The 14,210-nt window shown below is 34.0% G+C and overlaps 1 protein-coding gene across 1 annotated transcript; it reads left to right on the forward strand.

The window, feature by feature from the left end:
- The first annotated feature begins 6,907 nt into the window (after positions 1-6,907).
- Positions 6,908-12,366, forward strand: LOC133336456 (uncharacterized). The gene is made up of 4 exons (XM_061544755.1): positions 6,908-6,973; positions 9,657-10,164; positions 10,227-11,480; positions 12,305-12,366. The coding sequence occupies exons 1-4, from the start codon at positions 6,908-6,910 to the stop codon at positions 12,364-12,366; spliced, it is 1,890 nt and encodes a 629-aa protein (XP_061400739.1).
- Positions 12,367-14,210: the final 1,844 nt, after the last annotated feature.

The following is a 14,210-nucleotide window of genomic DNA, read 5'->3' on the forward strand; positions in this document are numbered from 1 at the left end:
AAAAATGTTATAATTTGCATGATTATAGATTGGAAATAAAATTGTATGGGAAATTGGCAGTATGGAAACTCTGGGAAAAAGTTCGAGTTTTTTTAACATTTCTTTATGGACATTTTATATAAGCAAATGTTCTTTATGGAATAACTCTCTATAAATGAAAGGCGGGACATGATGTTTTATAAAAGTTGGAATTTCCGATTGATTGGGAATCGAGGAAATATTTTGTGGGATGTCTGTAGAAGGCTTCCTTCTATAGGTAAGTAACTTCTAAAGGCCATTATGAATAGCATAACTCCTACATATGAAATATATTCTACAGAACCTTTTGAGAATAAAATTGATTTATTCGTAAAAGGTAATGTATTTCAAAGGACTTCGAAACCCTTCATACAATACCAACTCATCCTGGTCTACTTAACATTTCCTGGTTTGTCACCATCTTCATTATACCCTTCACCACACTGTGGTACAGGGTATTATGTCTTTGTGCATATGTTTGTAACAGGCAAAAATAATCGAGATAGACCCATGGTTCCTTTTGAGAATATGCATAGAATCACTTTCTGAGTCGATTTACGCATGTCCGTCTGTCCGTCCGTCCGTCCGTCCATTTATTTTTGTGAACAAAGTACAGGTCGCATTTATGATTCGAATTGGATGAAATTTGGCATAGGTCACATATTTGGCCCAAGGACGAACCCTATTGAAATTGGGAAAAATCGGTTCAGATTTAGATATAGCTCCCATATATATATTTAACCGATTTAATGTAAACAGTTCCTATATAACTTTCGATTTGCACGAAATTTAGTACAGCCTAATCATTTAGGTCTAGAATGATGTCTGCCAAGTTTCGTGAAAATCGGTCCAGATTTAGATATAGCTCCAATATATACAGTGGTGGCCACAGAATTAAAACATTTACTGTGGTAAACATTTTTTGGTCAGCCCTCGATTCGTTTGAAGTATTTTTGAAAATTTTTTAATTCAGAACACTTCGATATACTGCACTCAAGAGATTTAGTGTGAAAATGGAAAATTATTTCATGCAATTTTTCCATAAATAACGGTTTTTATGAAAATACATCGACTTTGAAGTGGCCATATAATTAAAACATTGTGTGATTTTTTACTTGACTGCATTTTTTGAAAATATTTTTTTAAAAAAGCTCTATAATTTAGTTAAATTATGTAAACTAAGCACCGTTAAAATCATTTACTGATAAAATTTTTCGAAAAAATCTGTAAAATCTATCAAAAATGCCAAAAATGTGTTCAGTACACCTTACATTCAGAAAATAACCCTTATTATAGAAAATAAAGGTCCGAATGCACCAGAAATTGCTAGAATTAGTAGAAAACAATAAATAATTCTCAAAATAAATAAATATTTGAAATAATAACTCAAAAAAATGGGAATTAACTTAAAGGAACGATTCAACTTCGATAGCCTTTATTGAAGAAGGCCGGAATATTTTTGCAGTATGTGAGGAAATATCGATTGATATTGGCATTTATTATATCAAATCGGTTGTTCGAGTAGTACAGAATATATTTCATCAAAAAAATTATCAGTCACAACAGAACGAACAGAGATCAACACCTATGTTGACGAGAAAACGTTTCTGGTACACAGCATCATGTTTGATGGTTAACTCTTGACCCTTAAAATCTATTGAACATGACAATATTTTTCCAAAATAATATTTTTTGAATAGAATAATGCCCATTTAATCTATTTTAGCCTAAATGAAAGACAAATTTTACAATTTGACAAATATTTAAAGTCTTGAGTTGAGCATCAAAAATGCTGCTGTGTGGCAGAAACTTTTACTCGTCAACCTAGGTGTTGATCTCTGTTCTTTCTGTTGTGACTGGTATATTTTTTGATCAAATATATTGTGTACTACTCGAACAATCGATTTCATATAATAAATGCCAATATCAATCGATATTTCCTCACATACTGCAAAAATATTCCGGCCTTCTTCAATAAAGGCTATCGAAATTTAATCGTTCTTTTAGGTTAATTCCAATTTTTTGAGTTTTTATTTCAAATATTTATTTATTTTGAGAATTATTTATTGTTTTCTACTAATTCTATAAATTTCTGGTGCATTCGGACCTTTATTTTCTATAATAAGGGTTATTTTCTGAATGTAAGGTGTACTGAACACATTTTTGGCATTTTTGATAGATTTTACAGATTTTTTCAAAAATTTTTATCAGTAAATGATTTTATCGGTGCTTAGTTTACATAATTTAACTAAATTAAAGAGCTTTTTTAAAAAATATTTTCAAAAAATGCAGTCTAGTAAAAAATCACACAATGTTTTAATTATATGGCCACTTCAAAGTCGATGTATTTTCATAAAAACCGTTATTTATGGAAAAATTGCATGAAATAATTTTCCATTTTCACACTAAATCTCTTGAGTGCAGTATATCGAAGTGTTCTGAATTAAAAAAATTTCAAAAATACTTCAAACGAATCGAGGGCTGACCAAAAAATGTTTACCACAGTAAATGTTTTAATTCTGTGGCCACCACTGTATATTCGTCCGATTTCATGTAAATGGTGCCCCAAAGTCCCTATATATCTTTTGATTTGCACGAAATTTGGCATAACGTACTGAATTAAGCCTAGAGTGATGTCTGCCAAGTTTCGTGAAAATCGATCCAGATTTAGATATAGCTCCCATATATAGTTTCGTCCGATTTCATGTAAACGGTGCCCCAAAGTCTCTATATATCTTTCGATTTGCACGAAATTTGGCATAACGTACTGAATTGAGTCTAGAATGGTGTCTGCCCAGTTTCAAGAAAATCGGTCCAGATTTAGATATAGCTCCCATATATAGTTTCGTCCGATTTCATGTAAATGGTGCCCCAAAGTCCCTATATATCCTTCGATTTGCACGAAATTTGGCATAACGTACTTAAATGGGCCTAGAATGATGTCTGCCAAGTTTCATGAAAATCGGTCCCGATTTAGATATAGCTCACATATATAGTTTCGTCCGATTTAATGTAAATGGGGCCCCAAAGTCCCTATATATCTTTCGATTAGCACGAAATTTGGTACAGCCTAATCATTTAGGTCTAGAATGATGTCTGCCAAGCTCCGTGAAAATCGGTCAAGATTTAGATATAGCTACCATATATAGTTTCGTCCGATTTCATGTAAATTGTGACCAAAATCCATATATATCTTTCGATTTGCACGAAATTTGGCATAACGTACTGAATTGAGCCTAGAGTTATGTCTGCCAAGTTTCGTGAAAATCAGTCCAGATTTAGATATAGCTCCCATATATAGTTTCGTCCGATTTCATGTAAATTGTGCACCAACATCCATATATATCTTTCGATTTGCCCGAAATTTTGCACAACGTACTGAATTGAGCCTAGAGTGATGTCTGCCAAGTTTCGATAAAATCGGTCCATATTTCTATATAGCTCCCACATATAGTTTCGTCCGATTTCATGTAAATGGTTCACCAAAGTCGCTATATATCTTTCGATTTGCACGAAATTTGGCATAACGTACTGAATTGAGCCTAGAGTGATGTCTGCCTTGTTTCGTGAAAATCGGTCCAGATTTAGATATAGCTCCATTTTATTATAGATTGATTTTATGTAATTGACGCACCAAGGAACCAATAGGAACAAAACGTTCTAAAGTTAGTATAACCTAACCTGTGACAAGTTTGTTTGAAATCGCTTAATATGTGGATATAGCTTACATATATTTTTTCGCCCGATATCAAGCAAATTGGGCATCATACTCCTCATGTTAGTCAGATTGACATCAAATTTTGCACAACGTACAAAATTGACATAGAATTACGTAGTTGCGTTTTCTAGAAGTACAGACATAGTCAACCGGATGACCTATTTATATTTGTTTGAAGTCGATTTACACACTTTATGGACAAATCTAGGTAGATTCACATTTAGATAAATATCACATATTTTATTTCATCCAATTTCATGTTAATAGTCCTGTTTAATGTACCCATAGTGGTGAAGGGTATCCTAGAGTCGGCCCCGTCCGACTTTACTACTTTCCTTACTGGTTTTTCATTAAAGAAATCATGAACCGGTTATTTGTCTTCAGAACTCAACAACACCACCTCACTTCTTAAAAATTCTAGATAATGAAAAACAAGTCAAATGTCGCAAGAAATCTACTCAAACCTCAACTACACCTTGTTTGACTCATAGATAAACAAACCGTCAGTTGGGTTTGACACACAAACAAATAAATATTGCATTTACGCATGGATGTTTGTTTTGGAAGCATAAGTTTTCAAAAAAAACAACAACAACACCTTTATCAAAATATAGTGGCGAAGTGATAACAAATACTTGTTACTGAGTACTTAGAGCTTTGTTTTTCTAGATTACAAAAATACAAAAAAAAAACCTTGCAATGTTTTCAAAAAAATTCTAAGAAAAAGCTTCGTTTTTTTCAAAGACTGTTTTCGTTGTTATCATCGTTCAATAATGTGGACTCAATTATTGTGACAGTGTTTATTTGTTTTTTTTTTTATTTTGTGGTTATTTATTGGCTGGGCTTTATCAACAAAAAAGCCAACAAAAATTCTATGTAAACATCGTATCAGTCAAAATCGTTTCAAGGATTATTAATTGATTGGGTTTGACACAAACAAACGATTCGACACTTTGTTTTCCCTGTAGTGGTTTTAATGGCTTAAGATTAGGAGGGGTGGCATTAAAAAAAGCTTAACTGCCTCACTTTGAAAAATGTCTATTTTTTCTGTAGCCACTTGAAAGATGGGAGGGAAAGAGTGAGTGAAGGGAAATGCTACAGTTTTTACTGGTATCAACATGCATTATTTACTTGCGAAAAAGGGTCTTAAATTGTCACAATTTGTCTTAAATTATTTACACAACTGACAGAGGTGAGTAATTCGAAGGCTCGCGGTTAAGGTGGCGATGTAAAGAAAACTCAGGTGAAAAGTGTTTATTTTTCACTGCTGTGTTTTGTTGTTGTACTTGTATATTCTTTTGTATACTTATCGTTATGGTTTTGTAAATAATTGTACTATGATGTTGAGTGTATATTAGGGAGTAAAGAAAATTGTACAGCAGTCTAAAGGGACAATGAATCAACTTGGTGTATTGAGTATACTTGCAATGTTACCCGGAATGCCGGGTAAATGGTATATATAGGGTTGAAAATGTTGTTAAGATCATGGAAAAATTAAAATGGGGCAGAACTTTAACATGGTAGCTCTATCAAAACTTATACCTGTATTAAATATTTTCTGTGAATAAGTTTTTTAGCCACTTAGAACACGGAATACCAAATTACAGCTACTTGAGTTGGAAAATGCATCTAGGACCATCATAATGCCAAAATGGGACTGGTCCTTAATATAGGAGTTAGATATTTTTAAAGTTTATCTACGAAGTTTAGGTTAAAAAAATTAAGGATCTATACGAAACGTAGAAATTTTTCAAAATATTTTTAACGGATCTATACGAGGCGTCGATTTTTTAAAAAATATTATTAAAGGATCGAAACGAAGCGGAAACTTTTTAAAGGGTCTATGCAAAGAGTCGATTTTTTTAATAATATTAAAGGGACTATAGGAAGATTATCTTTTTTTTAATTTATTAAAAAAAATAATTTTATTAATGTTTAACTTTATTTTTGTGAAGACTTCCTCATTTTATTGGTTTTGGCTTTTTTGTATACCATTTTTTTTATTTTGGACTTTGATACAACCTAATATACACTCATATATTCATAGATAATAATAAAAGAGATAAGTAATTGTCATACATATTACAATTTCAATTCAATTGACATTTTATATTGACTGATTATGGCATGGTGTTGTGAATGAATCATACAACTTCGGATCATGCCGCATTGTAGCAAACAAACAAACAAACAGCATTGTGAATGATATTCACATAATAATAACTATTGTTTTTGGAAAATGTATCCTTCACATTACAATATTGCGGAAATCATACATATATTGAGTTATTGAAATATCGAAGTTAATAACCCATTGTTCTTGCGAGGTCTAGGTGATGGCAATAAAAAACATGGTGGTAAAAATATTTCAGGCCACGTATAAACACATTCATTTGGTGGTTGATTTCTAACGAACTTTATCAGTCAACTGGCTTATCTGAAGTATGGAGGGAATTCAATTTCCAGAAATACACTGGACTATCAAGGGAAAATAAGAAAGAAAGAAATTATAAAAAAAAATTATAACCACAAAATGGCCAACACTTTTTAAACATTGATACTTTTGCAGAAATAAATTCTGCTACAAAAACTCTAGTCCCAAAAATAGTTGAAACATTTTTAAAAGAAAAAAAACTGTGTTGAAATTAATAACCACTGAAAATGTTAACAACGTCTCATATGATCTCCGAATGTCACAATTATTATTAATTAATGTAAATAATATATTAAAAAGCTCAAGCTCGGCTGTATCAATAGGTCGAAATATCAAACAAAGGTTGAATAATCAAACAAATACTAATTTAAAAAATATAGAATTATTCTAGAACTTGATAACAACTTGCTATTCCAGAACTTGCTATTCCAAGACAAATCTTCTCACTCTAGATATTCCCAAACAATATTCACTAACATGGCCTAATTACATTACAAGCAATTATGTATTTAATTATTTTTATTTTCCACAAAGATCACTTCAGATCACATATTCACTTCTTTCCTTTTTTTGAGTTTCCAAATTTTATTGAATTTCTTTTTTTTTTAATAACACTTTTACTTACCCATTTTTTTTGTTCTGTCAAGCGTTGTTACGAGTGAGTTTAACTAAGCGTACTAACTAAAAGTTCTTGATTCTTTAAGCGTTTTACTAAAACTGTTGAAAAACATTTGAACATGCAGTTTATCAGTACTCCTGTAGTCACTGATAAGCCAACACCTGATAAAACAACAATATTACAGGTGAGTTGACGCAATACAGGGTGTTGTATCGTTTGGTGATCGACATGAGTATGTCTAAAATTTTGAAACAATATTTTTTTTTCGTTTTGAAAAAAACATACTTCAAAATAACATAATTGACAGGAAGAAGTTAAAATATCTATACAATGGTGTATTTATGCCCAACATGTTTAATTTTGTTTTAAACGAATTATATTAAATATCAAATTAAAACGACAAGAAAAAAGAAAATGAAAAAGAAATTATGATAATCATAAAATAGAGTTTAAATAAAATTGAATTTTCTATATCTCAATTGAACATTTTCTATATCTCTAATGATCTACATATGGAGTAATTTAATTTTGAAATCAATTTCCGAGGCTATTATACTTTTAATAGAAACATATATACAATACATGTTTGGAATAGTATTTGATTAATTGGGCGCCATTTTTGGGGGTTTTTAATTATATTTTTAATTTGAAAACAAATTAAATTGAATTAAATTATATTATAATATTTCGATTAATGTTTTTACTACTCCATTATACTTCAATTTCATTACAAACTATTTCAATTTTCGTCATTCTAATATATAATTGCTATCACTTACAGTGTTTTAAGTTCAACGCCTAAAAGTATGCAATATTCTCTGTGTGTAACCATTATGTATTCTGTAACGCAATGAAACGTCAATTTAATCGTTAAATTTTAATGTAAAACCAAATTACCCAGCCACTCAACTACCAACCAAAACGAAAAAAAAGGATGGATAGAGCGAGGGAGATTATGAATTCAGGATCTGAAGGTATGAACACACAAAGAACAACATATATAGTCCAACAATCGGATCAGAATTTTAAAAAGCAGACTGAGAGAAAATATATTACAAAAATTCTCGAATTCCTGCGGAACAATAATATAGCTCCCATATTATTGGTTTTTCGCATTTTTTAAGACAATGATTGAATTTAATTTAATGTTGACAGCATGTCCTTTATTATGAAAGAATTTGAAAGCAATACCCTGTGTATTGAATGTACTTGCCCTAATCCATCGAATTAATATAAGAAAAATCAAATTAATTTAATAATAAAGCAGTTATCTTCAGGGTAATTTCTACACAATACAAGATTTTAAAACGATAAAGAATATTTTTTGTAAGCCTAACATAAAATATACAATAATTTGTTAAGGGTAAAATTATATGCTTCCAATTATCGAATTTTAGATTTTTAATTTCACATTCAGAAAATTAAATTTAATATTTTTAAAATTAAATTTTCTTTTAACATTCATTCAATTATAGCACTCTGTATTTTCACTTCAATCTCCAAAATTATAATCTTATCAATTTACCGAAAAAATATATATCAACTATTTGCATTAGTTAACTGGAATTGATACCTTTCAGTCAATAGTTACTAATCAATAAAAAAATATGTTTTTTTCTGTCTTCGCCTGACCAATCGTATGTACAAGGGGATTCACTCACATCACCTGCCGGTAAGCGACGAACACGATGGCGACAACACACAACGATTACTCTTATACGCACTCTTCTACTCTGAGTCATAGTCAGTCCATAGAACTTTGCAATTGCTTATCGTGTACTCCCCTTCCATATCGTGCGACACACCGACATACCACCCATTCTTATACGATGGACGGAAAACGAAAAAAACACCTTCTTATCTGGGTAAACCATTCATTCCACTGGAAGTTGATATTATTTTCAAAATAAAGCCATTTCAGGTTGATAGATGGTTTTGTTGTTATTTTCCGTTTCGATTCACATGAATCAGTTTCACGAAAACGTCTAGTGTTATTGGAGTTGAGAACAAATTACAAACGGACTGTTATAAATTTGTCAAGAAATATATTTTGAAACTTGTAGAACATTTCAAAGGAATGGGTAAGTTGGAAATTTGTTTTTCTTTTTTCAGGGGATTTTTTATTGGAATCGAGTATAGGTGAATAAGAAAAATTTTTGGTACCAAATTTTATGGAATATCTCTAGTTTTAATGTGTTTTATGGCCTGCCTGTCAACTTCAGCAACCCAAAGACATTTCTATCATTATCAAATTAACCGGGTTCGTGTTCATAATATAAATTGCTACGAAATATGTGAGCTCTAGAAGTCAGATCTTTCATATAGTACTATCTGGAAGAGTCGATCATTGGGTCTCATTAGGTCTGATCTTCCATAGAGTACTATCTGGAAGAATCGATCATTGGGTTTCCCGAATAGTTATTGATTTCCATGGCCTTAGTATATTATATTGGTCGAAGGACATCATAATTCTCCTGTTCGATCCTTCAAATATGTCTGCCGATTCCACGACGTCATGCAATCCGAAAATTAATCATATTTTCTCTTTCCAACTTGTGTTTGAATAAAATGCCTTTAAATTGACTGCGTGATTCATAGGCAGATGTTTTTATTTACAACTGAGTTTAGATTTGATCTACATTCCATATCGAAAGTGGTCACGCCCCACTGCTCCAATCTGGTCGTCAAATTGCTTCAAAGAAGTTTAGACATTCCCCTGTTCCATACACTTTCTCTGTGGCCTAATGGCTCACCATTACACTACTTCGACTTAAGTGTATGCCCTCTACGACAGTGCTTACATTTTCTCCATGTTAAAGAGTTCGTTCAGTACATTGAAACCCGTCATATTTCCAATTTAACATTAGCATTTCTTCCTCATTACAGCCCATAACTGGTTACATTCATCACCCTATGCACCGCTGCCACCCAAAGCAGTGGTAGGCGGTTACGACAGTGACGGCAGTCCCATCTATGTTGGTCGTTCATTTCACGAAGGTGATTGTCTGCCGACCAAAGTAATACCTAGTAAAAAATTAGCCTTTGTTTCATGGGCTGGTGGCGAACATCCGAAATCCAGTTACGAATTATTACTCGGCGATAGTTACACTTGGCAACCCTGTTCTGGTCCAAATATACCACCGAATGCTATTAGCACTGGTAGAACGAGTAGTGGAGAACCGTTGTATGTGGGTCGTGGCCACTATGCCAATAGTCTGACTGTGGGCAAGATTCAACCATCCCATGGTTGTTTGTACATACCCTATCAGGGAGCAGAAATTAAGTTGGAAAAATATGAGGTGTTGGTGTATGGCGGAGGTGGTGTGGCAATTGGTGGTTCTGCTCCCGAGGAGGCACCCTTAATCGACTTTGAAGGTATGTTTAAATAAATGGTTTATTGGAATTTTTTATTTATTTTCTAAATCCCTTTTTTCCAGAATACAAATGGGTCCATTCGTCCGCCTATTCCACCCTGCCACCCAATGCTGTGGTAGGTGGCAATGATGTTGATGGTGATATGATTTATGTGGGCAGAGCATTCCACCATGGCGATATGTTGGTGTTAAAGGTGATTCCTGCCAAAAAATTGGCCTTCGGTTCGTGGAGGGGAGAGGAGGTTCCCAAAGACCATTTTGAAATTTTGTCAGGCCGCAATTTGGTGTGGCGTCACTGCTACAATCACATGATTCCCGACAATGCTGTGGTATGTGGCACCACGTCACTGGAACAGCCAGTTTACATTGGCAGAGGCCACTACGAAGGTAGTTTAACTGTGGGCCGAGTTTCCAAAGTCCACAAGGCATTATTCATTCCCTTCAAGGGTGTTGAGAGACGTTTGGAAACCTATGAGATTTTGGTTGAGGAGAAATCATCTGCTGGTTGGAAGGTAGAATTGGCTTCGACTGATCCCTTGCCTTCAACGCCGCCTCCACCACCACCAATGACGGCCGAAAAAGTGTGTCCATATCCAGAAATTAAACCAGTTATGCCTATGCCCGCTCCGGTGGGCCCACCTCCACCATACACAGCTGTGGCTACACCTATGCCCATGCCTACTCCAATGCCAATGCCCATGCCTAGTTATTTGCCACCAAAACCAGCTGCAACGTATGTGCCACCCGGTGGAGCCTATGCTTCAGCAACTGTGATACCAGCATCCACATACAATCCCTCGTGCTGTCCACCACCCCCTCCACCTGCTACAATTGTTGTTACCGCCACAAATTACCAACCATCCAAACGTTTTGACAGATGGATACCATCCTCGCCCGGTTACACTCCAGGCGATGCAGTGCACGCTGGCCATGATTCCGACATGTCAACCATTTATGTTTGTCGTGCCTTTCACAATGGTGACTATATTCCTGGTAAAGCTGTACCGGGACGTTCTTCGGCCTATGTTTCATATCAGGGTCAAGAGTTTCATAAGAATAATTATGAAATTTTAGTGGGTCAACACTACATTTGGGTTCCGGCGATTAACGGCTATGCTCCAGGTGCCGTTGAAGGCGGTCGCACCAAATGTGGAGAAGTTCTCTATGTTGGTCGTGCCCATTATCATGGTTCGCTGACTTGTGGTAAAATTCATCGTTCACATGGTTGCCTCTATATTCCCTATGGCGGTCGGGAAGTTCGTATCGATGGTGGCTATGAAATACTTGTACATCGTGATGAATATTATCGTTGTCAGGGTATGGGTTATTGAGGGGAGGAGATGAGAGAAGATAAGAGAGTAATTCATGACTTCAAGTAGTGCCTACATATATGTATATGTTATTGTAATTGTAAATATTGTAATCGATTAATGTGAAAATAAAAACTATAATTATTTGGTAGCATTGTGCAAGAAGATATTCCGGAAACAGGTTATGCAAACCCAATAATAATATGGGTGAGTAGCTGTAATTACTTATTAATTATAATTACAGAACAAAAAGCATGAAGAACAAATGGGTGGATTGGAGTTGAGTGGAAGCGGAAAGTTATACATTTATCAAGGAATATATTTAACATTCCCAATTGGCGTTAAATATCATGACACAAATATTTTAGAGACTGGATCCTATAACCTTTCTGCATTGACGTACTACAGGGACAGCATAACTCTAGATCTTCTGTCCAAATCTTCGAATATTTTTGCCGATACCTCGACGTCATGTAATCCGAAAATTAATTTTTGTTTATCTTTCCAAAATGTGTTTGAACCATAGACTTTACCTTTGACTGTGTGACGCATGGGCAGTAGTTTTTATTTGCCGGAATATCCCTGTTTTCAGATTTGGTCAAAGGGTTACAATACTCCATATCATAGGTCATCTAACTTGTCTGTTTCAGTAAGGACGTCCCCAGATTACACTAGGGGTTTACATGCCTCTGTACCACACCTTTCAGATTCCGCTATGGTAGTTGTAGACTAAAACTTACCTTTCCTATTTTGAGGGGTTTTAGCCTCTATTTTGAAACACAGTTATTGCCATATTTTCAATTTAAAATTAGCATTTCTTCCTCATTACAGTTCACAATTGGTTACATTCATCCCCCGATACACCGAAGCAATCCAAAGCTGTTGGTGGTTAAAATAATGACGGTGATTGTCTGCCGATAAAAATAATACCTACTAAAAAATTAGCCTTTGTTTATTCCTGGACTGATGAAGAACACCCGAAATCCAGCTACGAATTACAAATACAAATGGGTCCATTCTTGTCCCTATTCCATCCTGTCACCCAATGCTTTGGCAATGATATTGATGTTTTACGTGGTTAGAGCTCTCCACGGTGAAGATATGTTAAAGTTGGTTCCTGCCAAAAAAATTGGTATTTGGTTCGCGTAGAGGAAAGGAGGCTCCCAAATATCCCTTTGAAATTTTGTCTGGTCGCAGTTTGGTATGGCGCCAATGCAATAATCCCAAGATTTCTGATAATTCAGTGGTATGTGGCGCCACATCACTGGAATAGCCAGTTTACATTGGCAGAGGCCACTGCGAGGCCAGCTTGACTGTGGGCCGAGTTTCCAATATCCACAAGGCTTTATTCATTCAGTAATGTTAAGAAACGTTTATAAACCTACGACATTTTGATTGGGCAGAAATCATGGGAAAGTAGATTTTGGCTTCAACTGACTGTTCAACCTCTGGAGTATCGTTTTTCCACACCAATACCTTCAAATCATAACAGTTTCGTAGAATAATTATATAGTTTTTTTTTTTTAAGTGGATGGTTGAAATATAATCTAACCAAAAAGGAATGTCCCAATATAAATGTACCGATTTTGTATATGTTTTAAGACAAGTGATAATAATTTGTAAAAATCGGAAGGTATAAACGGAACTAATCGATAAATGAATATTTAACCATTAAATAAATAGATCATGACTGGTTTTGTTTGTTCTGAGCTTAATTGTATTTCATAAAATAATCCATTCAGAAAGTAGGGAAACACATTCATCAAAGACGTGATATAAAAAACCAATGATATTCTAAATGATACGATTTACAATTTAATTGTTTATGACATCTAACAATGCGACTGTCAAAGAAATACGCAATTGAGAATAATCACACACACACACACTCATAGGAATATGACATTATTTATATTTAAAAGAAAGTAATGTATTTATACTGATTGACAGTTGTAATCGTTGTTCGCTGAGAAAAACAAAACGTAAATAATATATTTTTATTTCATGATAATTTGAAAATCGGTTATACACAAGCCATTTCTAATAAGAATTTAAATATTATTCGATTATATCCAACTCTTGTCCGCATAGCTCTTAACACACATCATTCTAGACTCAATTCGGTGCGATATGCCAAATTTTGTGCAAATCGAAAGATATATAGGCACTTTGGTGCACTATTTACATTACATCGGACGAAATTATATATGGGAGCTATAGCGAAATCTGAACCGATTTTCTTGAAAATTAATACACATCATTCTAAAGTTGATACAGTACGCCACAGTACATATATACTGACGAAATTATATATGGGAGCTATATCTAAATCTGAACCGATTTTCCCCAATTTCAATAGGGTTCGTCCTTGGGCCAAATAAATGAGCAGTGCCCAATTTCATCCAATTCGAATCTAAATGTGTCCTGTGTTACAATTTAACATGGACAGAGAAACGGACATGCAGAAATCGTCTTAGAAAGTGATTGTATGTACATTCTCAAAAGGAACCATGTGTCTACCTCGTTTCCTTTTGCCTGTTACAAACATATGCACAAAGACCTAATACCCTGTACCACAGTGTAGTAAAGGGTATAAAAATCGATTGTACACAGGCAGATAAACTTAAAATTCAGGCAACTTATATTGATGTACTTCGTTTTTGGTTAATTATATAAATAACATTCGTCGATTTTGTCACCAATCGAAATTCCGAATTGCTATTTATTAATAAATTTA

This window comes from Musca vetustissima, unplaced genomic scaffold (genome assembly GCF_032173495.1).
Source record: "Musca vetustissima isolate MV318-11 ecotype Yass unplaced genomic scaffold, APGP_CSIRO_Mvet_v1 utg4709, whole genome shotgun sequence".
Classification (NCBI taxonomy): Eukaryota; Metazoa; Arthropoda; class Insecta; order Diptera; family Muscidae; genus Musca; species Musca vetustissima.

Coding starts and splice junctions, on each gene's coding strand:
- LOC133336456 (XM_061544755.1), top strand. CDS start 6,908: ATGCAGTTTATCAGTACTCCTGTAGTCACTGATAAGCCAACACCTGAT. Junction 10,165..10,226: donor ACCCTTAATCGACTTTGAAG/GTATGTTTAAAT, acceptor CCTTTTTTCCAG/AATACAAATGGGTCCATTCG. Junction 11,481..12,304: donor TGAATATTATCGTTGTCAGG/GTATGGGTTATT, acceptor TCCTCATTACAG/TTCACAATTGGTTACATTCA.